The sequence below is a fragment of the Cavia porcellus genome, unplaced genomic scaffold (genome assembly GCF_034190915.1).
Source record: "Cavia porcellus strain 051 isolate PalLab524CR breed Dunkin Hartley unplaced genomic scaffold, mCavPor4.1 scaffold_42, whole genome shotgun sequence".
NCBI lineage: Eukaryota > Metazoa > Chordata > Mammalia > Rodentia > Caviidae > Cavia > Cavia porcellus.
The window spans coordinates 7,571,868-7,599,343 of record NW_026947525.1 but is presented as its reverse complement, the minus strand read 5'-3'; the positions used below and the strand labels follow the sequence as shown (position 1 = coordinate 7,599,343).

The window sequence follows — 27,476 nt, the reverse complement described above, 5'->3', positions numbered from 1 at the left end:
TTATTCTCTTTTTCCTTTTAAATTCAAAAAAAAAAAAAAGTTTAGCTGATAAAAATAATACACAAGTCAAATGACAGATGGTGAACAACAAATTGGGAGAAATTACTTGAGGCATATACCATAGATAAAGGATCATTATTCCCATGTATCATGAACTTACAAAAATTGAAGGGAAAGACCAAAAATAATGTTGCAGAAAAATGGGCAAAGTACATGAATATAAACCCTTACTCTTTCCATATATAGACTCCACCAACAAAGCATACACACTCCAGGAAAAGGAAAATAGAATGTTTTTTCAACAGATGGAACAACCCTCATATGGGGAACCCTGGAGGATGTCAAACATCATGGAACTCCACTGCTCTGCCAGACCCTAGGGAAGAAGCTGGAAAAGCGAGTGCAGCAATCTCAGTGACCAAGGTACCCAAGCAGCAACTCACCATACTAATAAATGCCTGGAAGCTAACGGCCTCCACTTTGAGCATTAAGGTGTAATTGCAGAGGCCAAAGGTAATTTATTAATCTGATGATATCTCAATAAATTTAGAGTTAAAATATGTATACAAGTTTTTTCTTCCCTAAAGTGTATATATACTTTGGTTCTCTCTCTCTCTCTCTCTCTCTCTCTCTCTCTCTCTCTCTCTCTCTCTCTCTCTGTCTCTGTCTCTCTCTGTCTGTCTCCTTCCCCCTCCCTCTTCATATTCATGATATGCTTAAATTATATATCCTTAAATTATTTGAAAAGAAATTTAATTTCATTATATACTGGAATTGCAAATTAACATGGGGAATTTGGCAGCATTGAAAAAATACATGCATTTACCCCTTGAATAAGCAATCCTGCTTCTACAGACTTACATCTTAAGATGCATACATCTTCAACAATATCAAATATAAATACACAAGGTTTTTCACTGCAGCAGCACTATCTAAAACCATAAAATATCAGCAAATATCTACATGTCAAACACAGGGAATTTGCCAACAATGTGCACCATGGAATACTAGGCAGCTATACATCAGGAGGCCAAAGTCTGGGCAAGTGAACCTGGGAGCTAAACACTGACTTCCCTAGACCTCTACAGTAAATTTCCATTGTCCACATGATAACAGGTCAGAGCCCTCAGTGATGTCCAAGGTCAGGTTCTGTTAAGGACTCACTGAAAGCTTTGGAAGAACAACAGTAAGAAAGAGGCAAAAACAGCCTATTGACCCCTGGAGATATATGCATTTGGGGAGTTCAAAAGATGAATAGAATCACTAGGTGTCTGTTGGTATTATGCCCATCTGACAGAAGAGGGAATGAAGGTGCCAGGCTATCAATGTGCCCCATGTCACACCGATGATAATAAGAATGATGGCTAACAGTTTTGTAACACTTAATGGATGCCTCATGGCTCAAACACAGAGCTGGATTCCAAATACTATTTATTGTGCTTTGTAGATACTGACTCAACCTCAACAGCTCTATAAAACAAGTTCTATTATTATCCCCATTTTATAGATGTGATGACTAAAATCTACACAGATTAAACATCTGCCCATGTTACCACAGTTGGTAAGAAATGGAGCCACATCCAAACCCAGGAATTCCGGCACCAGGTCTGCCACATTCCTCCAACACATGGGTCATTTGTCCACTCCTGTTGCTGGATGTTCCGAGACATGAACATCTACTCCCATCCCTCCCTCTCTTCTCTTGGCCCAAGACATAACAAGTGCTTAGGAAGCATCTGCCAAGATGACATTAATCAAGTGGTGTTGATTCTGCTCATTTGACGGAATTATGGTTCTCCCTCACCAACATCTCAGAAAATACCTTTTCATGAACTCCAATTACAACTGGGCCTGATTTATCAATTCTTTCCTAGATGCAACTTTTTGTCTTCCATGCACCCCATTTCTAGATAAGCTGGCTGCATGTGCACTAATGGGGCGTGTGTGTGTGTGTGTGTGTGTGTGTGTGTGTGTGTATCCAATTAACTTCAAATTTAGCTCATAATGAACTTATCTCACTTTGTTACCAGCTTGGAAACAAAATGGCAGTAATTAACCCCTCGAGGTTGTCACTCTGACACATGACATGGAGACCCCTTAGCCCCTCACTTCAAACCCTTGCAGAATTCATTATCTGGACAGTACAAAAACCCTTCATTTTGATTACCAGAGGCACCAACCACATTCCCCTTGCCTACCTGACTGTGTGGTGAGTGAGAGGGAGGAGAAATCACCCACTTGAGAGGCCATTAATTACTGTGAATGAGCTGTTGTGGCGGTGGCAGTAGGAAGGTGGCCATGTTTTGATGGCTGGACAGGGCTCTGGCCTTGACAGCCCTGGGTGGGAGGTTTTGCTCAGAGGACTGAAGCCTCTGTGCACAAGGCCCACATCATGTGGGAACATGGAGGAGCTGGCTGAGAAAGACAAAGTCCTTCACAATCCAGGGATCAGATCTGCTGGGGACTCAACACCCAGGAAGCCTGAATATCACAGGCAGCAGTGACTTGCTGTTCAACCTTGCACAAACACTGCCTCCTTTCTGGGCCCTGATATTCCCACCTGAACACTCAAGCAGTGGGACAGGTAGTCTCTAGAGATTGTTTCCAGTTCTTAGCACAGCAGCATCATCTTCCTCTCCTTGCTGATGGAGAGGGGGCTGCTGCTGGCTACTCAGTGGATCTGAAGAACCTGCCATGCCTTGAACTCCTGTATGCAGCATCTGATTCCTGAGAGCACCTGCACTGAACCCTGGGGACAGGAGGCTAAGGAAACATCCTCTTTCCATGGCTTCATGAAAGGAGCATCTTAAAGTAGGCAGGGCTGCTGGTCTGCAGGCCACTGCCACAGGCCATCTGCTAAACAGGGACCTATGTGAGCAGGGGCCTGGTGCCTGCCCTAGGAGAGCAGGCCCTTCTCAGCTCTGGCTAGCTTTTAAAAGATGAAATCAGGTTTTCATTTAGTTCTCTGATATATGAGAATCTCAACTATGTGAATGTGAGTAATTCATCCATTTTTTTAAAAAAATACATTAAAAGCCAAATGTTTGAATTCCCCAAATTAGCCTCCAGACTACCCAGTTCCCACTATTATTTATTTTCAAAGCTTTCAAATCCAATTTGAACCACCCTGCTGGCAGCATCTCCTTCCACCACTGCCAGGCCTGGCTGAGGATCTGAGCTCTGCTTGGTGCCCTTGTACCTCCCAAGCAGGTGAGCAGCCTGCAGGGTGGAATGACACTGCAGGGAGTCAGTGAGCAGGGAGGTGGCTCTGGGAAACAGGCAGGGACATAGCCAGCTCCCAGGGGGCCAACCTAAACTTTCTGCCCTCTTTTTCATCTTGTGGGTGGCAGTTCCACCTCCTTTGTGCTCTGTCAGTGCCCCCCCCACACACTCCTTGTCTCTCTTCATTCCCTCCTTATGGGCACTACTCCAAGTCATCCTTCCCAGGCTCTCTGTCCCTGTCTTGCCCATGGTCCACTCTGGACTCAGCGAGGCTCCAAAGGCAATGCACCCTCTTCTGTCTTGGTTCATAGGTTTCCTCAGAACTTCAAACACTTCTGCTTCTGCATGCCACCTCCCCAAGGGACCACTTCTCACCATGATAGAACCCCACCAAACCTTTTGCAAGATAAGAAGCACAATTTAAACAAGAAGTAGAGGCCTAGAACACCGTGGGGCAGTGCTCAGTGCAGACCTGTGCTGGGCATGCTCCTTGCTATTTAACTAGAGCTCAGAAGCTGGGGAGCTACAGGTTCATGTGTAGATTCCTATTAGGTTTGAAAAAGAACTCCAGAAGTTTGGGCTGCAATTTCTTCAGATCAGCAATATTGTTAAGCAATATTGTTTCTAGTCTCATAATCTTATTCTAATATTTTGAATCAACTTTTCCCAATATATCACAAGTTAAAAAAAACTTTATCAAATACTCTTAGAAGCTGTTTTGTCTTTTTATAGATTTCCTCACTAACAAATGAAATTACATCTAATTTTATAGACTGACCATTTTATATTTATGCAGGGTTATGCTAGGGTTTGGATAAGTGTCCCTGTGAATAAGTGGGCAGCAGTAGGACAGCCTTAGGACCCTGGGTTGTGCCCTTAAAGAGGTCTGGGGGTCCTGCCTCTTCCTTCTATTTCTTTCTCCCTGACTTTGAAGTGACTAGTTTGCGCCACCCTGGACTCCCACCAGTGCCCGCTGTAACAGCCACCTACCTCTGCTGCAGAGAGTGGACAGGCTACCTGCAGATGCACCCCTTCCAGTCCTCACCACAGTTCTGGCAGGCTCTTCACAACAGGTTGACCAGCCTTTAGCCTGGGTGAGGTCACTGAGTTAGAAACAAGAACTCTAAATTTATTTTGCTCAAATTACTCAATTCCTACCTTGAACCACTTGTGTCTCTATTTGGCATGGCTAAAGATCTAATCTGGATTTGTAGAGTCAGGAAGACAAATCTGAGAGCTTAGTCTATTATACCATCATCTACCCTTTCCTCCCTTCTTTAAAGAGACCTCATCTTATTTCCTCACAGTCACAGAGACCTATCACAATCCAGTCCCATCTCAGTATACAGAACATGCTTGTATTTCACCTGCCTGGCATTTTAGAGCAGATACTGGGGGCCTCAGTCCATATTTTCATGTACATTTGTTGCATGATCTTCCAAGAACTGGTGACTGCTGATTCAACACACCCACACCCACACAAAAACAGACAAAAGCAGGGTTAAATTATCAAGGCCGCAAGGCAGCTGCACTGTGCTGATGGCTCTACGCCTTCCTACCAGAAAGGTGCTTGACCAGGAACAGGAGGAAGGCAGTATTTACAGCAGGAGAACTGCCAGGACACCATGGCTAGCTCCTGTCTTCACTCATTCTTGCATTCCTCCACTCATTCTGGTATTATCTGACATCTAGGTTCTAAGCACCATGGTGAGTGCTTCAGAGGACCCAGAGATAGATAATGGTAATGATAATCTCAACAGGAACTGCCATTTACATAATTAACTGTTCAAAGTGCATCTTATTTAAGTATCACAACCTCTTGAAGATACATATCTTCACAATGCCCCATTTACAGACAGTGTACCCAGCTCGTAAGAGGTAGAGCTGGATGTGTACAGAAATTCTGACTTCACAGCCTGTACTGCAGCCTCTCCCACAGACCATATACTCTGTTTCAATAGGTGAATCATGAAATACAAAATGCACCTACCTTTTGACCAGCAATTCTACTTTTAATACTCTATTTTTGCTAATACACAGGAAAGTACACCAAGATTTATATTCAGTGGGATGTCTTAAGCAATCCAGCTGCTGGTTGTAATGGATAGAAAAAGTAAATTATGATACATCCCTACAGTGGAAAATTATTACATTGTGTTGAAAAGCAATGAGGTAGATTTGAACATGGAGACTGCATATTTTACTAAACAAATAAACAATGTGCTGAAGAATATTGTGCATAGTGTGATCCTATGTGCACTAGTAAAAATATGGTTAAAATTTATGAGCTAAAAAGATCACTAAAATGTCCCTGAGGTGCATGCAAGACATTATTCATCCTGAGGAGAACCTGGGATCCTTAGAGTCCTGAGGCTAGGGAAAGGATATTTATGTTTCATTTCATATTTTTTTCTGTACAGTTTGAATATTTAACCACATGTATGCATTACCTTCTATTCAAAATTAACATTATGATTTTAAATTAACTTCTTATGAACCAAGAAGAATCTGTGCCTTAAGGGTTCACTCATACTCAAAAAGAGGAGATGATATGAATCCAAGATGCTGGGGGAGTGAGGTTATTTCCTGTCCCTTGATCTTTGGCCAGGGCTGTCACTTTGTTTTCCAGGACAGAGTCATGACACCAGGAGCCCCATGGCCAAGCTGCATATTCAAAGATCAAGGTCCCACCAGGCTTCTGCTAGGCTAGCACCTAAGCCTGAGCAGAGGCCTGCTCTGCCTGTCTGAAATGCACCATGCATCCATCTCGGTCTGGCTACAGAGAGCCAAAAGTAGACATAAAGTGCGTACCAGAGTCTCCTCTGGCACCAACACTGGCAAGCCTGATCTTCATTTGCACATGGTTTGCACATAAGCTCAGTAGCTTAGATTCCCAGACCTCTACTTCATTAAAAAAAAAAAAAAAAAAAAAAAAGCAAAGTCCAGGAAAAAGTTCTAAAAGCCAGACAAGCTGACATTAAGAAAAGTATGAGACACAAGGACAGAGATAGAAAACAACACAAACAGACTCAGGGAAGTCCATTAGTCTGGACATGTGATGGCAGCACAGATCTCTAAAGGCTTCGTTCTGTATCAGAGAAAGTGACACATGGTCCTCTACCATAATTATGTACAACTCTTATCCAAGAAGTTGGTATAACAACTCGTTTCTGCTCAAACCATGTAATTATAATTAGAAAATCCCAATCATCCTTTTCAGTCCAGTGGTCCCCAGGAGACACTGAGACTGCTGGCCATGACCCATCTCCACCCTACTCCTGGTCACTGCACTATGCCATCTCCCAATTGGCTGGAGAACATCAAACAACTTTGCCATGTGATGGTTCAGAATCAGAGTCCAGGTGTGGTCTGAAAATTGTGTGTTACCCAGTCAGTGCTCCATACCCAGGGCAGACAGCAGTTCCACATGTTTTCTTAGCATTCTTGTTCATCCTGGATAGAGGCTGCCAACACAAAACAGGCTTCTCCAATCTAATGGCTGGGGAAGTTCACCTCCTGAGGGAAATATTCTACATGAAATCAGTGGATGCTAAATGAAAAACAGTTGAATGAATAAACAAGTACAGAGAAAGCATACAGTACTTGTGATGTAGCCTGGATTTGGGGACATTACATCTTTGTAAAAAAAAGGAGACAATGTGGCATAACAGGAACATGGGCCCCAGGGCTGTCCACCTCTATTAAGATCCTGGCTGCATATTTGCTAGCTGTGTGATTTTTGAACAAGTTGTTTGGCCTCTCTGTGTCTCAGTGTTCACATTTAAAAAATGCACAGAGCCCTATCTTCCTCATAGGCTGGTGGGTAGCATTAATTTAATGAGGCTCCTAGCACTTGGGCTAGCTCAGCGAGTATACTCTGTAAAGCCGCTTGTCGACTGCGATTTCCTAGGTCTGCAGTCACCCTTAGTCCAGTCCAAAAGCACAGTCAGACACATCTTGAAAGTGCTATTCACATCAGGCTGCTGTCAGAAGCCTTCCAAGGCTCTCCGCTGCTTACATGACAAAGCCCACACTCAGCTAAATGCAAGGGCTGTAGAGTCTGCTTCCCAAGGCTCAAACTCTGGCACTTACCAGTTGCTTGACCTTGTCAAGTGACTGCCTTCCTCTCCTCAGCTGTCTAAGAGGGCAGGGGTGACAGGTCCTTGCTGGTGGGGTAATAAGAAGACTGAGACAATGCTACCAGCACACCTGGATGGCTCTCATGGGACCCTCCCTTACTGCTCTCCCCCTCAGCTCTCAGCACTCCCTCCTGCGTCCCTTGGCTTGTGCACCACTTCTCCCAGCTGCAGGACCTGCGCGGATCCTATGAAGATGGGTCAGTGAAAGCTGAGGAGATCAGAAGTAAGGAGTGCTATGCCACTGGGAGTGCACCCGAGGATGGACAGCAGCAGTGGCACTGCTTGATTCCTTCCTGTTGCCAGATGTCCTGTCCAACTTTTAGTCACCAGGCATTATTAGTACTGTTATTGGGAGGCAGAGCCTAGGGATTAAGAGGACAAAATCCAGCACCTGGCTGCATAGATTAAAATCATCAACCATCTTGTAAACCTGGGCAAACCTCAGCTCTCTCACCTATAAAATGCTACCAACAGCCGCACCTCCTTGCACTGTCAAAAAGGCCTTAAGACATAGCTGCACTGAAGCACTTAAAAAGGTGAGTGGCCCATGCAAATGCTCCCAAATGTTAGCTAGGTCTACTTTTACTTCCAAGCTACAAAGTAGGCAGCTAAAATGAGAGAGGTTTAAAAATATACCCAAGGTTGCATAGGCAGAACATGACCCAATAGGGGCAGGATTAGAAATGCCATTAGCTGGTGCTCCTCACCACCAGGTTTGCCTGATCAAGACTCCTTGCAGGCTCGAATTCAGGATGTGCCTAGTGTGATGAGAGGACCTTTCAAGGAAAAAGTTCCAGGGATGCAGCACCAAGTCCAAAGACTGCTGAGGCACAGCCAGCTGGGACCTGGAAATCAGAAAGCCTTCTACTTTCTTATTGTGCTAGAGGCATGCCCTCTTCTCCCCTCTCTGAACATTTTCTTTCAAGGCCACACACCTGAGGGGAGATTAGAAAATGCTACAAAGGTATGAGAAGTGACAGCTCATCCATTCTAACAAAAATGTCAATAGGTAAATGTCTAAGCCTCTAATAGGATTCTCATCATTTGTAAAGGGACTCAGGGTGTTCCCATTCTAACTTCTGGTCCTCTGGCCAAATTTGTGTGTCACAGAGTCACAGAGTCAGGCCAGGATCCAAGGAAGGCCAGAGAGACAAAGCTGGTTTTGTGCAACACTGGCTCCCATCCCTGATTGTTTTCCCAAATCAAATAATGAAGCCAATATTAGTAACCAACTGTCAGGGAGGCCCCCATGGGAGAGGAGGGCTGGGGCAGGTTTGCTGCTTGCCAGGGAAAACCAAGCCCACCCCAAGTAGGTACTTCCCAGGGTGCACAGCAAACTAATGTGCTGCAGAAAACATATATTACATCTCACTACTGGGCTGGTGCTGCAGGATGCCAAAGCGGCAGCCCACTGCTCTTAACCCTCCTTTCTCAGAGAAGAAGGGTCAGGTACTAGGGCACAACTATTGTATAGAATTACTGGCTGCTTCTGAGAGCCCAAGTATAGCTCAGGCTCTTGATTTCAAGCCACTTATGGTTGTGGTTCTCACTTTCTCTTGTAAAACACACCCAGTCAGCACTCCCATTCCTCCTTCATGGGCCATCAGGACTCCCACATGGGATCAGAGAAGTGAAAACTTTTCATACAGTACAGGGTTGATGGCCTTTTGAACAGGAAACATCATAAGGGGTCAAGTGTAGGAGTCAGGTTGGCCTGGGATCGATTTTCTGGTTCCTCAAACTCTTGGTACCCACAATGGGGAAAGTTTTTTGTTCAAAGAATCAAAAGCCTCTCCCTAAGGTCTTCATCCTAACATGCAGCAAAAAGAAGACCTGAGGTTCTGTTCCTGCAGTTGGACTGCAGCCTTCCTGGAGGAGGAGGTACCAGGCCGTGCCCCCAGTGGCAGGGTTCCTTCAAGAGGTACCAGAGAAGGTGTTGGCGGAGCAAGAGGAGGTAGATGTGCAGAGATCTGACTGGCTGCCTTCCATTGCTCCAGGGTTTAAGGCCTGATGGGAAGATGCTCTTAGGAACGAGTCTGAGCTTCCTTGGTGCAGGCCCAGGCTCAGGCCCAGGCCCAGGCACAGGCACAGGCCCAGACACACACCCATGCACAGGCACAGGCACAGGCACAGGCACAGGCATAGGCATGGGGAGAAGCTTGGTGGGGCAGTGACTGGGGTGTAAGAAAGGAGCACTAGGCTGGGCTTATCAGCTACCTTTGCAGAGGTGTGAGAACCACAGAATCAGGATCCACCACAGGCCAATGGATGTCAAAGCTCAGTCCAGGGGGTTCAGAGTTTCCTCTGAACCCCACATTCTCAACCAGTGAACATTACTTCCAATTAATGTATATAAAGCTTCTAGGAAGTTTCTATCCAAACAAAAGTTTTCTTGGCAATTTGCTTTTCTAGCTCTGCAGGTCGAAACCAGCCACTGGGGCAGCATCCTGTCCAGGGATCTGTGCACAGCCAGGCTTAGGTCCTAAGCTACTGTTCAGCCTCATCCAATTATCCTTCTTTACTCCTTTCCTGCCTCTTCCCTTTCTTCACAGAACACCATCATGCTCAAGAAGTGGGCTCTCAGTCTTTTCCTTCCAGTGGTCCAGAGCAGCAACTCCTTGATGCAGCAAAACAGAACGCTCACTTTTTGAGCAGATCTAAGTATGTCAGCGTCCTGGTGTGAAGCCGACATGATGTCTGGTACCTTCTTGAACCCAGTGGACAGGACCAGGTGGGAGGAAACAGGAACCAGATGTCACACAATTCACCACTGAATTTCTCCCTCTGTGCTACCAGCAAATAACCACACTTCATTGAACCTCACTTTACATATCAACCAAATGGGACTATCGCTCTGCTTACTAGTGTTCTTTCATCTTGCCTAATAGGCCTCCTGAGCTTTGGAAGTAGAGAAGGAGGAAGGAGGGGGAAGGCAGATCCTTCTTGTGAAAAAGAAAAAGGGAAACACTGAATCATGCAAGCCAAGGTGGCACTGGCTTGAGCTTTAAAGCCGAACACGCAGTACTCCACGCAAGCAGTCTGTAGACTGTGTACATGACTTCAGGCAGATTACTTAATTTTTATCCCTCAGTTTCCTTTTCTCCAAAATGGGGAGGATAGGGCCTTCTCCCTAGGGTTGTTTGAGACCAAAACCACATCACAAGGAAGAAGGAACCATATGGAGACAATCCACAGACAAACTGGGTCTCTCCACTCCTCCACCTCTACGTTCCAGTCCCCTCCCACCCCAAGCCCATCCTACTCTAACCTTCTCCACCAAAATGAACCTCACTGGGCAGGAGGATGCCAAGAATTAGAACATGCAGTCAAGTGGCTTCTTGATGAAAAATGCTTTGGAAATTTTAGGCTCCATTTACTTCTCAGTCTAATTTTGTTCTCGGATGCACATTATGCATGAGATGGGATCTCATGTGGTTTGCCCGGTGCTCAGCACATCAGCAGGAGGCAGCTGCATTGCTACTCATGTCTCTCCTCACCATGTGAGGGGCATAATGAGGGCATCCAGCAGGCTCTGGGGGCATTCCTGGGCCAGAAGGACTGGGCCTAGACACCCAACACCCATGACCCCACAGTTCCCACTGATACTTGGGGGGATCCCATATCACGGGCTTGTATACACTGCCAATCCAGGCCACCCTACAAAGTGCCCCTGCCTGAACTCCTTGCTCCCCAGCATCTCTGAACCAATCCAGAACCTCTATTACATTTTTTCCAATCACTCTGCCTGGCTTTGTATAGGTCCCAGCTCTCACCCTGGCTCTAAAAAGCATATTCTCTCCTAACTCATGTTGTGCCTTAGCAAATGCTGCTGCATGCTCTGACAGCCATGGTGCCCACTCACTCTCCATCACCTTCTGTGCCAGACCTCCCAGCCAAGCCCCTCCCCCCAGTTCCACAGTTCCTTCTCATTGCCTCAGTATCTCTGCACACAAATCTCCACTCTAGCACTCCTCAGACTGCCTGTGACATTTGACCAGCAGGAGACACAGCCTGTCCTTCCAGCTCAGAGATAGCATCCTGTCTACCTGCTCTTCTGTGGTGGCCCGCAAATGTTCAGGCATACAACATGCTCACTAGCTCTAAAAACATTTTGCAAGCTCTTCCTCTGGGTTCAGTCTCTGGTAGACACTGGGGATTTTGTGCCCATGGAATGGGAAACTATGTTGTTTCCCTGACTCTCTCTTCATTCAAGAAAAGTTACCATCCAAAGCTCAGGTGCTACCCATGTTCTAGTCAAAGAGAAAAGTCTTCTGTCTACCCCAGGAATGGGAGAAGGATGCTAGGTTTTTTATTTTTCCTTTTCCCTTACCCAATGTGTTTGCTAGAATCTTCTTAGATCTCTACGCACCAGCTTCTGGCCCAGGCCCCTCTCAAAACAAGGACATTTTGTGGGCTTCAGGGCTCAACTGTTAGAGTCCAGTGCAATCAAGCCCCTTTCCTGTGGGTGCTTTCTAGCTTATGTGCAGCTTCCCTTGGGTTTCAAATTCATGCTGCCTCAAAGCCTGTGGCAAGAGGTAGACTACAATAGATAAACAACTTGGAGAGCAAGACCTCCTAACTGCCAAAGGCAGAGGACAGCTTCCAGCTCTCGCTATCTTGGATCTCTTTGCCCACTCTAAGTTTTAAAACATTTTGACCATTTGACACCACAGCATGTCTTTCTTTAGTTTAGGGTAATTTTCTGCTTTAAAGGTTTAGGTTTCTCGGGGAAGAAGTCAAGAAATGTAATTTCCCAGTCTTCTTTGCAGCTACGTCACAACACATTTCTGGGTCTACCAATCACAGGAGTGTGAGGTTTTAATTCAGAAGTTAGCGACACACCAAAAAAGCAGGCATCACATGGAGTCCACAGACTGAGGCAAATGTCCTTGTGGTGGTACCCAGGGTCCAGGCACTGTCACTCCTAAGCTGAAGTGTCTGTCTACAGGCTGTAGTGTGGTATCTCCACAATAGTCCTACAGTATGGTTTGAGAGTTATTTCTAGCTGTGAGGCCCCCAAGCCAGATTAAGTGGCTCTCCTGAAGACCCTGAGAGTCCTAATATCCTAAGAGAATTCCTTTTCTGCTTAATTAGCCAGAGAGAATTCTCACAATGTTAGAGGCTGAATAGCTCCAGTCTCCAAGATGCTGAGCATAATGGTCTGCTTTGTCCTTCCCCATCATTTCTCCCAGACCTTCCCTCATTTCTTGTTTCTCCCCCCGACTTGTTCTCCAGAGTCACTTTCCGGATCCCTCTCAATTTTCTTTACCTTTACATTTTCATTCAGTGACCCATCTCCATCCACCCTTCTAAGCCTGTGACTTCCAAATCCCTGTCTCCAGCCCTAAGCAGCCCCCAACACATGCATGTTTCCACCCGGGTGCCCCTGGGCACACAGAACCCAGCCAACTGCTCTTGTATTCTTGGTCTTAGCCAGCAGCTGTGTTATCCCCCCCCCCAGTCCATCAGCTGTGATGCCACCTTTATCTCACAGCCACCCCCACATTATCTAGTGCCGAATTGACTCCTAAACCCTTTTCCTCCATCTGCATCTCACAGCCCAGCCAGGCTTCCACCCTTTCTTTCTCCCTGGATTTCTGCAGCTCCCTTCGGTGCGTCAGATCTTCTTGCCTCATCTCATCCTCTTTACATCAAGACTTCAGAGAGATTCCTTCAATGATGCTGCTCCCTACTTGATGTTCTTGGGGGCCCCTCAGCGCCTAGGATCTGAGCCTGGCAGAGGCAGCCTCTGTGGCCTGGCCTCCCTCAGCTCCAGCTGCTCATCTCACCTCTGCTTGCACTTCCTCATTCATTTTCATTCCCACCCATTTCAGCACTTCCCGTTACCTCTTACAAGACATCTTCCTGGTCATACAACCTCAGGAAGACATAGGTGGCTCCTCACCCTCCTGTGATGCAGGCCATCTGCCTTTCTCACTGTACTTCTACACTTTCAAAATGTTTACTGAGTACTTTTGCCGGTCTAGGACTCTTGCTAAGAAACTGTGTGCAGAAGTTCGTTCAATTCTCATAGCAGTTCTGTGAGGAGAGAGTTTTTCTCATTTCAGTGAGGACCTTGAGGGCCAGAAAATCCAAGTGGTCTTCCCAGAGTCAGTCACTAAACCACCCAAGGGGTCAAGGACTAGAGCTCAGAATAATCTGGTAGACATCCTAAACTCTTGATGCAGTGCTCAATTACTTCATCTTAAAGAGTTTCCTCTGCATCCTTAATGGGCACAACCCTGGATAACCCCTACATTTTCCTGAACCCTCAGGGCCCCTTCTGTAAAGTGAGTATCAAGTCTCTCGCTGGCATTCTCTCCATGATGGAAGAAGGATCTAAAAAGTACCAGATATTAAATCACATGGTAAACTGCAAAGCGTAGTGCACAGACAGACTTAGGATTTGTTCCATCATGCAATTTCTTTGCTCACCTTAGAACCAGAGGATTCTATCTGTGCTCTCTTTTACAGGGAGGCTGAGGAAAGGCTCCCATTTTCTCTGGAGTGTCCCTAGGATATGTAAATCCACCACATAGCCAATCCCCCTCCCAAAATACAATTGTGAACGTCAGGCAAAGAGAGGGCAAATTAACCTGAAATAGAGGCTGATCAAAGCTGCTGGAATTCTCCAGCTCCTGACCACCAGTTAGTGACATCAGGATTTATAACCCTATTAAATGGAGTGACATGCAGCCTTGATACATCATTTCCCTCGTCTTATCATATCACAGACAATAAAAGCTTTGGCAGTGAAAGTTATACATCATCATAAAAACCTGAGACATCCTTTGGGGACAAAGGAACTGTCCTACACTGTTGGTGGGAGTGTAGACTGGTACAACCTTCGTGGAGGTCAGTCTGGAAATTTCTCAAAAAGCTGGGATTGGAAGTCCCATTTGTTCTAACTATGCTTCTAGGCATATTCAGAGAAAAACTGAAAGCATCATACCACAGTGATATATGTGCACCTATGTTTATAGCAGCACAATTGTAATCACTAGATCTTGGAAACAACCCAAGTGTCCATTAACTGAGGAATGGATAAAAAAGATGTGGTATTTCTATACAATGGAGTATTACTCAGCTACAAAGAAGGATCACATTGAGATATTTATTAATAAATGGGCACAGCTTGAGACCATACTCATAAGTGAAATAAATCAACCTCGCACGTGTGAATACCGAATAGTTTCCCTAATGTAAGTAATGATTCAAATATATAAAAGTATGTGGTATATATAAAAGTATGATTCCCTATTGTATGGCCTTGAAGTCTTATAAAGTTTTCACTTATTAATTGGAAAGGCTTTGTTCAGTGCTGCTTGATTTTATTGCCTGTGATAAATGAACAGCTAATTTGAAGAAAATAAGTCATTATAATAGCTAGTGCTGATTTACTATCATCTTGTTGTGAAGCCCCACCAAACTATGACTCTTCTGTCTCCATTGGTGTTATCATGATATATCTTTCTGGATTTTATTATATGTAATAGTACAAACAAAAATTGTTATAGGCAAAGAGATAATATAGAAACCATTGTTCATTTTCTGTTAGCTGGTTCTAAATACCCTACAATGCTTTCATCCACTTGAATGGTTTTACACTGACTTGATATATTTGAAGCTATAGTATATGAAGTTATATTCAAATATTTCAAGGAAAAAGACACTATGGTAACTACTATTAAGTCAGTTTGTTTGGTGGTGAAGCACTAGGTTGCTGAAACAGTCATGCTTTGACCTGTATTGTTATGTTGTTATGTCCTCTTTTATCTCAATCTCTCCCTTGTTCATTAAAAAACTATTTAGTTATTTTTTATGATTTTTTAATTAAGGGAAAAATAAAAAAAAATTAGTGGGATATATTATAGTAACTTTTTTTAATTTCCTGTTAACTTGATTCGAAGTCCTGTAATACTCCCACTATCTTGTTGTTTTGACTGATTTGTCTCTGTTCTATTCTGTATAATAGTATCAAGTTTGAGGGTATAAGCAACTACTTTGAAGGCAATAAAACTCACTATGATGCCCATTTACTTTAACTATTATCTTCTTTGCAAGTCCTGTAATGTTTACAAGGTTTAGGTTTTATTGATCTTGTTCTCTACTCTTTTGTTCAACTTTAAAATACCTAATGAGATAGACAATTCTTTTTAAGGAAACAAGAGACATTGTTGATAACCTTTTACTCTGTTTTACATGAAGTGCTATGTCTATCCTTGGTTTTGACTGACAGCTTTGTTTTGCCATATTTGACTTTATTCTCTTCCAAAAAAAAGTAATAAGAAATGAGGAGTAATAAAAGCCAAAATTTATAAATTTTGTTGTAAAAAGGAGAGGAAAAAGGGTGCTCTAAAGGATAGAAATGCAAGTGTGTTTAGGGGTGTTAAATAGATGAGCATATTCATGTTTTTGGTTGGATCATTGAACACAACTGTTTGCAGTCTCACTGTTTGAATGTCCACATTGAATGTTTTGATACTGTGACTTAAGCAACTATCTCTAAGATGATAATGTGTAATCTATTAATGGGTGATTTCTTACTTTTTTTTTTTGTAGTTCTATATTACTTGTACCCTTACACTGCTTTGCTTTGTTTTGTTTTGTTTTGTTTCTTTTTCCTTTTAAATACAATTTTAAAAAACCTGAGACATCCCAGTCATCAATTTCATTCACATTCTTAATACACTGGAGAGAATGCAGGAATGCAGCACCTCAAAAGGGGGAAGGGAAATACAAAAAGAGAGATTGAACAGGAATAGTTACAAAGGTCAAAGAAGGGATTCATCTGGGAGGGTGCCATGGGGAGAACTGGCCTCCACTGGAGGTGTGGAGACTGCAGACAAGCTGGGCCCTTGGTGGAACCACACTGGGCAGCCCAGAGGCCTGGTTCTGGGGTAGGACCAGTCAAAATAGGCCGGGCAGGGGGGATTCTCCTTGGGGCTAGGAATTTAGCTCAGTGGCATAAGCGCCTGCCCTGGAAGCAGGCAGTCATGAGTTCAATCCCTGGTAAGGAAAAAAAAAAAAAACTCCGGTGAACCAGAAGAGGAAATGCGTATCAGGCACCCTGGGGCCCTAGGTTCAGATCTAGGGGAGCCTCTTACTCCATCAGCTACGCGAACATAAAAGAGAGTTTAAAATAATGCCACCCTATGTGTCTTTTCACAACCCACTCCCGTATAAACAGAGGGATATCCACACTGGTTATAGTCCTACCAGAGTAACACACTTTAGCAACTCTCCAGGGTTGACATTACTGCTTAGGATAGCCCAGTACTTCTGGTCCATCCAGCTGGAAGAGTCACTGCACAGAAACCTAAGTGCACCCTCAGCTGCCCCTACCCCTCCCTTAGGGCCTCTGTAGCCCTGCCCCATATCCAGCCACCTTAATCATACACAGAGGCTGGGGATCTGGGAGAGGAGGAGACAAACTCAAAAGAGAAGCCCCAGTCTGTGAGGTTAGCTGTCAGTCAAGCAGAATCTCAGCATGAGGGCAGACAGCTTGCAGAGCCTGAGCATGTCACTTCATTATCCTGCCTTTCCCATGTCTTCCTGGGTGCCCAACCCAGGCTCCCCACCCATTGCAACCTGGACTAGTGTTTGGTATCCTTGTCTCAGGTAGATAATGGCAAAAAGGGACAGGTAGCAGTAAGCCTACTGGGCATAGGTGTGAGGAGCTAGGGGCTTCACTTTCACTGGCTCATTTCTGAAGGGCACTGGACAGAGGCATGACTCATGCACCAGGCTTGGCCCTCCCTTCCCAAACCAGGGAAGGAGGAAAAAACCCACTGTAGACAAGCAACAACAATTCTTTTCCTCTAGCTTTTTCCCCCTGGAAATAAAACAGAAGAAAAGCTTGCTTGAGTCCAGGTGGGAAGTTGCTTGCCATATTGGGTTCCCCCACCAGGCAACAAGAAGCCTGGGGGAACTGCATAGTCAAGAATGCTGGGGTGGCTGGGACATCTCCAAATGGCCTGGCCCATCTTGGATATGGCCTACATTTCCCAAGAAATAAAGGTTTTCTGCCTGCTTCTGTCTGCCCATGAAAGCAGGAGCCTTCCCTGAGGGGTTCAGTTGGAGGAGCTTAGCCAGGTTGCTCACCCTCTCAGAGTGGTAGGCTGACTTACAAGGTGCTGGATTTTGAAAGGTGAATGGACACAGAGCCCTGCAGCCAGATACCACCCAAGATAAAGGCATGCCAGATGAGAAGCAGCTGCTGCACATGGCTTTGACCCACCCATCGGCTTTGTTTGTGTTCTTTTCCCCAGATCAGAGTCTTCCCAGTTTACAACCCTTGTCAGACTTCTTGTCTGTCTCTGTCACACCAGGCTTGGTAATAGTAGTGTGGTTTCATAGTCAAATGTGTGGCCTCTGAAGTCTGATTGCCTGCAACTGAAGTTGGCTTCATCACTTACAAGCTGTACAACCTACAGCAAGTTTCTGTGTTGCTCTGTACCTCAGTAATCAGACCAATAAAATGCAGACCTTAAGACTTACTCCTGCCTATGGTTGTTACACAGGTAGACAAGTTAACATAAAGTGCTTGGAACAATGCCGGGTGCCAAGCAAGTGGGCTGCTAGAACTAGTTATCACTTCTGCAAGTGACTTTTGGCTTAATTGAAACTAGTTGAGGCCTGCCTCTGGCTGTTCAGGATTAAGACCAGGTCCAATCCCTCATCGACTAACCCCTGTGCTGGGCAAATGACACCATCCTGGGCCTGGGACAAGAGAAGCATGTAAAAGGGACCAAGGACTCTGGAAAGGCAAACAATTATCTGGACCTGCTCATCCAGAGAGGCAGCAAGTGCCCAAGGATTCAGACTGGAAGTGGCCTCACCAAACATTTATAGACCATCTCAGGTTGGGAGTAGAACTGCTATAGTCCCTTAGGTAATAAAAATAAAAGCTAATTGAGACAGATTATAGAGAGGTTTCCATCCTGGGCTGTGGACATTGGGGAAAAAAGAAAAAGCAATAGACAGTGGAAGCTAATACATTTGAGGAGAAATAATAATTATGATTATATCTTGAAATAAAATGTGACTTTTTGCTCCATGACGATATGCATGCTGATGTGATTATGTCAACAACCTTGACAGTGATCTAGAAGAGTGGAGTATGGAGTGATTAATAATAACGAATCATAATAGCTCATCTATCCAGCCAGTCAGCCAGCACCTCCTATGTTTCTACTATAGTCCATCTCTATACTAAGCTGTGCTGGAGGACGCAGGAACGATTCAGAGTCTCCTAAGTGTAAGCCCAGAGTTAGGACATAAAGAATCATAAATTAAGACATGATGGGATAACAGGCATATTGGGGGCTGATCCAGGGCCCACATCTGACTGGGGTAACTGCAGAGAGCTTCCTAGAAGAGGCAGTGTCTGGGGACTACTCCCAGGAATCATGGAGACTGGCAGGTCTGCCAGTCCTTAAGTCCCTTAGCACATATCTGGAGAACCTTTTACTGGCAAAGCCTTGCACTGGCTCATGTTTGCATTCTTTCTGGGTAGACAGGTCCTAAGCCCTAGGCACAGTCAAGATGAGCTCACAGGGAAGAGCTCAGCTCCTCATAACTTACACAGCACTTTAATATCCCTTCTCTCATGTGTGCACCCTGCAGTCCTGCAGGGAGAGGATGAGCTGGATTTCTTAATTCCCAATGGACCGATGTGCAAACTGAGGCTCGGAGAAGGCCAGGGTGTTCCCCAAGTTCCCAGGAGTTATTGTACAACTGGAAGGAAGGTCTGGGATCTCAACTCCAGTTCAGCTCAAACACTCTCACAGCAGATCCCACTACCTCTGTGCAAATGGCAGAACAGAGACAGCGAGAACACAGCAGCAGTGAAGGACTGGAGGCAGGACCTAAGTTGGAAATTGATAAAAAGTCAGGCGGAATGGAGGCTTCCACCCAGTAGCTTCACAGGAGGTAGACAGGTAGTGGTGGGGCAGCTAGGCTGAGGAATGAGGGCCAGGAGAAAGGATGCAGGCTGACTGTGGCACAGGGGAAAGAACCTAGAAATAGCGGTCAGGAGATGGGGACTTTAGAGCTGCCTCACTTTAGGAGAAGCTGACTTCCCCGTTCTCAGTGTCACCGTATGTTCAATGACAGAGTTGCATAAGGTGAAACTTAAGGGCCCATATGGTAGCAATATCCTTCTCTGGGTACTAGAGAGGCCACAACTTGTCATATAGATAGAAAAAACAGGGTAAGGTCCAGCCAATGCTTGCAGAGATAGTCGGGACCAGAATACAAGGAGTTCCCCATCTCCTCACTGATGTGACTTCTCTCAGGGGAAACTATATAAAAAGAGAGTGTGGTAGACAAAAATAATGGTCCCCCAAAGATAGCTACATCCTAATTTCCAGAACCTGTAAATATGTTACCCTACTTGGCCAATGACATTTTGTAGGTATGATTAAATTAAGGCTTTAGAGATATGCAGATCGTTTCACTTATCTAAGTTAGGACCAATGAAATGGGTCTTTATAAGAGGGTGTATGGGGGCTGCATCACAGAGAGATGTGACAGCAGAAGCAGAGGTTAACAGTGGAGAGAAGTGGCTGCTCTGCAGGCCTTGAAGACAGACAAAGGGGGCCACAACCCAAGGAATGTGGGAAGCCTCAAGAAGCAAAGAAAGCCAAGAGATGGGCTCTAAGCCAGAACCTCCAGAGCAACCAGCCCTTTGGGCACTTGATTTGGGGACTTCCGGTGTGCAGGACTGTAAGATGATAAATTTGTGGTTTATTACCCTCTGAGACTGTGGTAAATTGTTACAGCAGTAACTAACACCCGTGCTAGGTGTTCTAGCAGTGTAGCAGTGCAGCAGCTAGAACATGGAGCGAGAAATCTCTCCGTGCCAGGCCAACCTCACCCTGCAGCTCTTTCTCCATCCCTCACTGGCAGGGTCCCAAAGCCTGAGGACCTCAGAGTCCTTTCCCAGGTCTAGATTTTCAAAGCAAGGTTTAAATAGCCCAAGAAGACACTCTACACTTTTGGAGTGTCCACTCATTTTGTCCACATAACAAGTTTCAGGTCCTGTTTTATAGACAAGGAAACTTAGGCTCATGCAGAGTTGAGAAGCAACATCATCAATTCCCAAATGGTAGAGCTGGGATCCAAAGCGAGCTGGTCTGGCCCGGAGTATGTCCCAGAGAATAAGCAGCTCGATCAGCTTCTGTGGAACCCGGACAGCAATCTCACTGTGCTGCAGAAGAACATGAGAGAGCTGTGCTTGGATTCGGCAGAGATGCAGAGCCCACTCCTAACAGCAGCAGGACAGTACTGAGGTTAGGACAAAATCATCTCGTACCTGCCAGCTGAGGGAACCCAAGCAGATGAACTGTAAAGTGGACAAAAACAGTATGTGTGTTTCAAAGAGTGAAGGACTGAATGGCCCAAAGCTGTAGCAAATGCTCAATAGAAATTGCCGATCATTGTTATCTCCAGGCCAGCCTATTAAGCTTTCAGACAGCTCAGACTGTGAAGTTCTCCTTTGTGTCCCAGGAAAGCTGCTCTGTCCGTGGCTTCCCCTGTGCACTGCCAACAGCCTCAACTGCTCCCCACAGGCCTGGGCACTGGGAGGCCTCCCTGGGATGAGAAGGTTTTCTTTCCCCTCCCCTGGCCTGTCCTCCTCTGTGAGCAACCTGTGGATCACACACCGAGAAGAATTCACCCTGTAGTCCTGAAGTTTTATGGGCTGACTGAGCCCAGCACATAGTTAGAGAAAGGTCCATGATGATTTATCTACATCGTGAGATAGGACAGACATTCTTCTCTTACTTGGCAGCTAAAAGTGTCCATGAAACGCGAAGTAAAAAAATCTATTAAAATTCAACAACAGTATGCAGGGTACAAAACTCTTCACAGGAAACAAGCTACATGTGTTTAGCCTGATGTATATTCATGGAAAAGGCCATGGGAGGCCACATGCCTTCCAAGGATTAGATGGGCATGGTCACATGTCACTGTGTATACTTTGTCATCACTAGAACTTATTACATAATGACCATGCATTACTTTTTTGATAAAGAAGTAACTTTTTTTATTTAAAGAGAAAAAAGAAAGGAAATTTAAAAAGCAGTAACACGGTACAAATAATACAGAATTTCAAAAAAAATATACAGTAAAAAATCACTAGTTAATGGGTTACACACTGCCATCTTAGAAACAGTTGTCCAAATTATAAAATTAAAGCATATAAAGTGGACATTCATACAGTGAGATTGCAGACATTTCTGTTCAATGATCCAACAAAAGCTCAGTAATATGGTTTTCCATCCTACACACTCAAACATAAATGCAGTTATGTCCCTTAGATCACCTTTCTTTCCTCTCAAAAAGTAACTATTTTTAAGAACTGGTGAGAGACTAAACCAAACTTCAGAGCAGACAGTCAAGAGGACAGTTTCCCTAGAACTTCAACACAATCTCCTGCACAAAGTTTTTGCACCTCACATTTGAAAAAGTCATAGTGCCTGCCTGGACCCTCTCTCAAAAACAACTGGATCTTCCAGGGTATTAATGGTTTTCCTTTGTGCCTTAGTTTTGCCTTGTACATGTGTTCATGTTTGCCTCCCTAGGCAGATGGAATTTTCTGAAGGCAGGAACTCTGCACCCCTCAGGACCCAGCAGAGCTAACGTGATGGAGGTGTTTAGTTTTCATGGAAGCTGAGTGAAGAATGAGTCACTAACCAATGTCAGCAGCTCTGCCAATTGCCCAGGTACTGTCCTTTAGCATCTTTTCTCCTCCAGACAGTGACCCGGCATTGGATATGTCTGACCAGGAGACAACCTAGCAAAATCACTATTTTAGGAAGATGGATGGTAGCAGGATGAGTTGGCAAGCTGGGCACCCAAAGTTCTTCTCGAAGGCTATTTGGAATGGTCAGTCTCCAAGCTCCCCACAAGGGTGAAAATCTATGCGTACATTACCACAAGGGACTCCAACTTTGTTTACTTTTATCCTAAAAACTACAAGGTCAGAAACAAGAAGACTACCTTGTGCTAAAACTATTATTTTAAATTGACATTATACTTTATACAAACATTAATTCATTTATTCAACAAACAGTTCTTGGGAGCACTGTGCTAAATTGAAAGCAAATCAGTTTTCATTGATGTGCATTTTAATTGTGAAAATGCTTGAATTTCATCTTGGCTTTCAAATGATTGAACTCTGACATTTCTGAGGATTTGGTATCCTTCCAACACTAAGATCCCAGAATCCAGTTTTGTAAGGATCTAAGAATCTATCACTGTGGGTCTACTGAAAAACCAAAAACAAATATTTTAGACACCAAATGAATTCACCCTGCATCATTCTGGGATGAAAACAATTCTGCACCTCAGGAACAGTTCCAATCTTAGCAATCATGACTCCTTGTGACTGACCAATGAGTGGCTCTGTGTGGGTGGTGGCACCACTAGTGCAGCAAAAGTCCTGTGACATTTAACCTGGAGACAGCATGATGCCTCTTAGTGGGGTGAAATGCCACACTGCCCCAAGTTCCTGAGAATCTTGCTTGTGGCTTTGGACTTCATCCTGAGCAGGCCCATCCAGGCAGTGCAGAGAACCTGTGCCTAAAGCTGAAGTCAGAGACACAAAGGCCACTGCGAAGTACCTGAGCAGCCTCACCTGGCTTGATACAGGCTCTTTGTTGGGCAGTCAAGTAAAAAAGGCAGGAAGCATGGGCATAGAGGATGGTTCAGGGTCAGGTCACAAGTCACATACGGATAGGTGCCAGCAAGTGAGGTAAGAGAGGCTGGCCAGGTATTTCTGGGGTATGTGAATGGGGCATCCACTTCTCACACTCATTGAGTGTCCACATAGACATGGAGACCCAACGTGGACACATTCTTCAAGTTTTTCTTTTCTTTTGTTTATTGATTGATTGATTGTCTTAGTGAGACAGGGTCTCACTATACAGTTCAGGCTGGCCTTGAACTCACTTTGTAGCCCAGACTGGGTTCAAACTCACAGCAATCCTCTTTTCTCAGCCTCCTGAGTGCTGGGCAAGTTTTGAAGAGAGGCTAGACATCTAAATCTCTATATGAAGTCTTCTCATTTTTAAGGAAAGGAACGTTTTGCTTCTCAGTGGTTTATATATTGACATGGTTTCAAAAGTGTAAATAAATTTCAATAAAAATAACTCTTCCTACACTCTCTGCCTAAACAAGGTGATGAAATTCCTCAGAATCTTAAGAGTTTCTCTGACTTGCACCAATATAAATACACAGTCACTTGTTTGAATCCATGTTTTACACAAAATGTCGTCCACTGTACACTAATCTTTACCTTGTTTTTATGAACAAGGTATTGTATTTCTTGTGTTCCTAAGATTCTTTTCCATAAGAAAAAGCCGCTGTCCTCTCTGCCAGGTAGGCACAATGCTGCCCCATCAGCAGGCCGATGGTCAAGGACACAGATCATTAGTTTCAATCAAGACACAGCCAAACTGCTGACAGTGCAGGAACTGATTGGCCATGTTATCGGTTTGCAAATGGTGAGCAGCTTCTAAACTGTGGCCCTGGCTGGCAGAGCAGGGGTTTAGCTTCATGTTTAATGTGGCATATAAATGATGGAGAGAAATCAGCTCATTTTCTAATGAAATCTTTGAGCAGCCTGGAGAGGGCTGACATGAAGCAGCTTAGCAACCACCTGTCCCCCAGGGTCCCCTAGACTGTATGCTCTAGGTTTTGTGAGGAGAAGTGAAATGCAGAGTGGACTGGGAGACTCTGACACCCCTTGAGGAGTTTAGGACTGTGACAGCACAGCCACTATCATGAGGGCACTTAAATGAATGTCTCACAGTCACATGAAGCCCCCAAAAGCTCTTGTGGATTCCTTTAAAGCATTCTCCCAGTTCTCAGTGGAGCCAGTGACTACTTCATAGAGTGCTCTGAAATTCTGGGGGCTGGGGGGGGCTCTTCCATGTTGGAGGGGCTTTATGGCTCCCACACAATGAAGAATTCTTTCATCTCACACTGTTCTCGTGTCCTGCCAAACATTCAGGTAGCTGAAAAACCTGTTTACAATTACTTGTATCTAGAATTGAGCTTCATTTACATATAAATGTGAACTTTTCATTTCCATGGTCTTCACACACTCCAAATTTTCTATGAATGCAGCTACTGTGTAAAGCTAGCAAAGCTCATACTTTGTTTTACTTGGAACCTGCCAAGAGTGGCTTTCCTGTGTGGAAAGTCACATTGGTGATCTGAGCCAGTGGAGTCCCTGGTCTGTAACCCTGCAGAAGTCTGCATTCAGGGCTCCTGCAGCTATGGGGCTTTGGTGTACTGGGCAAGTCCTGGGCCAGTGTGCTACATTTCAGTTTAGATATTCAGAACATGAATATATCAAATAGTTATTTAATTACCAACAATTCTGTTTTCACTTCTCCTTTACCTCATGAGGCACAGATTTGATTTTATTTGAAATTAGATGTGAAGATAGCCTACATGCTTTCTAACCTTAATTTCAGGATAGTGAAGGGACACTGTAAATATGTGCTAGCCCAAAGTGATACTGGGTGGGGCTGGGTAAGAGCTCCACTTTGATGTACTCACAAGCAGGATCCCAATGAGGTCAGGTCCTCCAGCCAGTGGAGAGGAAGGAACAGAGGAAAGGTCTGCTAAATCTTCACACAGTACATTCTGAGATACAGTACATGTGATGGTGAGTGTTAATTCAAAGGCTCCATTAATCCGGATGTAAATTTTGTGTTGTATTACTATTTTTTCTTTTTTCAAAATTTTACTTGAGAAAAAAAAACAGAAAAAGGGTACAAGTAATATAGAATTTCAAAAAGATAAACAGTAGGAAATCACTAGTTAATAGATTACATATTGTCATCTTAGAAATAGTTGTTCATGTTACAAAATTAAAGCATACAAAGTGGACATTCAAACAGTGAAACTGAAAACAGTTCTGTTCAGTGATCCAACAAAAACTTAGTAATATGGTTATCTATCTTACACACTTAAATATACATGGAGTTATATCCTTTAGCGCACTTTCTTTTCCTCTCTTTTTTACAATGACAATTACATATTTTGGGTTTTATTACTCCCACAATTCTTATTACTTTTAATTTTTTTTATTTTAAAGAGATTAAGACAAAAGAGGACATAACAGAGCAGTTCAGAACAGAAGAATGTAAGCAACACTGTATTTCACCATAAGACAACCCAATTATTAACAGTAGCTAACATAATATCTCTTTCTTTGAAATAGTTGAGCATACCTTCGTATACAATAGTATCAAACATAACAAAATAGTATAAAATAATTCAAGAGAATGAAACATTACAGGGCATTCAGAACCAAATAACAGAAAATGAATGATGATTACTATATTATCTCACTGTCCATAAAATGTTTGTTTATATTATCACACATAATAATATCCAATAAGATACAACATGATAGAATCAATGGAAACAGAAGAGCAAAAGGATGGTAGGATTTCAAAGCAAGATGATATTAAATCAGCACGGGCTATTATAATGTTTTGTTCAAAATAGCTGTTCATACCATCACACATAATAAAATCAAACAAATCAGGGCAAAATCATTCCAACTAATGAAGGCTTCAAAGCAATTTAATGGGGAATCATGATTACCATAAACTCTTATGTACTATCACCATTTCTTATACTAGGGAGACTATATGGTACTTATACATGTGAGTTTCATTTATTTCATTTATGAATATGGCCTCAAGTTGCATCCATTTATTTATTAATATCTCAATGTGATCATTCTTTATAGCTAAGGAGTACTCCATTGTATTAAAAATACCACATCTTTTTTTTTTCCATTCCTCAGTAGATGGACACTTAGGTTGCTGGACACAAGATCTGGCCATTATAAATTGTGCTGCTATAACCATGGGTGCACATATATCACTATGGTAGGATGCTCTCAGTTCTTCTGGGAATATGCCTAGAAGTGGAATAGCTGTAACAAACAATCCCAGCTTTTTGAGAGATTCCAGACTGACCCCCACAATGATTGCACCAGTTTACACTGTGCAGCGCTGAAGAGTTCCTGTATCCCCACAGCCTCTCCAACATTTGTTGTTGGTAGTTTTCTTGATCATGGCCATTGTTTCTGGAGTGAGATGGAATCTCAGTGTGGTTTTAATTTGCATTTTTCTAATGACTAATGATGATGAGAATTTTTTCATGTATTTATTTGCCATTTGTATTGTTTCATCTGAGAATTGTGTGTTCATATCTGACGCCGACTTTTGGATTGGGTCTTTGAATTCCGGGGTCTGATTTTTAAAAAGAATCCTTTATATGTTTTAGATAGAAGTTTGTTTGAGGGAGAGTTCCCTAAGATTCTTTCCCAGTTTGTGGGTTTTCTTTTCACTATGCTGGATATTTTTTTGACATGCAGAAACTTTTTAATAAGAGGTGATCCTAGTTATTGATGCTGGGAAGTACTTCCTGTGTGGTTTGAGTCCTGTTCATGAATTCTCTACCTACCCCTATGTCTTCAAGATTTTTACCTTCTCTGTCTTCCAACAGAATTAGTGTTTCTGTTTTAATATTCAAATCTTTGATCCATTTAGATTTTATTTTAGTACATGGTGATAGGCATGGACCTAGTTTTAGTTTTCAGCATATAGAGAGCCAGTTTTACCAATACCATTTATTAAAGAGAGTGTCATTCTTCCAGTGAACACTTTTGGCCCTGTTACCAAAGATAAGGTGGTTGAGTGTGTTTGCAGTTGTGGTTGTATCTTCTAATCTATTCCATTGATACTCAGATCTGTTTTTATTCCAGTACCATGTTGATTTTACTACTGTTGCTTTGTAGTATAACTTCAAGTCATGGATTGTGATGACTCCTGCATTGCCTTTGCTGCTAGAATTGTCTTTGCTATTCTAGGTCTCTTCTGATTCCAGATAAATTTTAGGAGTGATTTACCTAGATCTATGAAGTATGTTTTTATGATGGTATTTTTATTGTGATTGTATTGAATCTGTATAACAGTTTTGGGAGAATGGCCATTTTCACAATATTTATTCTTCCTATACATGAACAAGGGATGTCTTTCCATTTTCTGAGATCCTTTTCAATTTATTTTTCAGGGTATT

General features: G+C 43.7%; 1 protein-coding gene across 40 annotated transcripts in view; it reads left to right on the top strand.

Annotated features, from left to right (window-relative positions):
- LOC101788067 (alcohol dehydrogenase 1-like) overlaps positions 1-27,476 on the top strand; it is a 202,296-nt gene that overhangs the window by 97,780 nt on the left and 77,040 nt on the right. For 27 of the 40 annotated variants that reach the window (XR_010045835.1, XR_010045834.1, XR_010045833.1 and 24 more), the window contains one exon: positions 306-423. Coding sequence is in view for 36 of the 40 variants with exons in the window: in XM_063243991.1 (XP_063100061.1) it covers positions 322-423 (102 nt within the window). In the remaining 4 variants the exon portion in view is untranslated. Of the gene's footprint in view, positions 1-246; positions 514-21,949; positions 22,091-27,476 lie in introns of those variants that run through there. The other 13 variants (XM_063243971.1, XM_063243969.1, XM_063243961.1 and 10 more) reach the window with 4 other exon arrangements.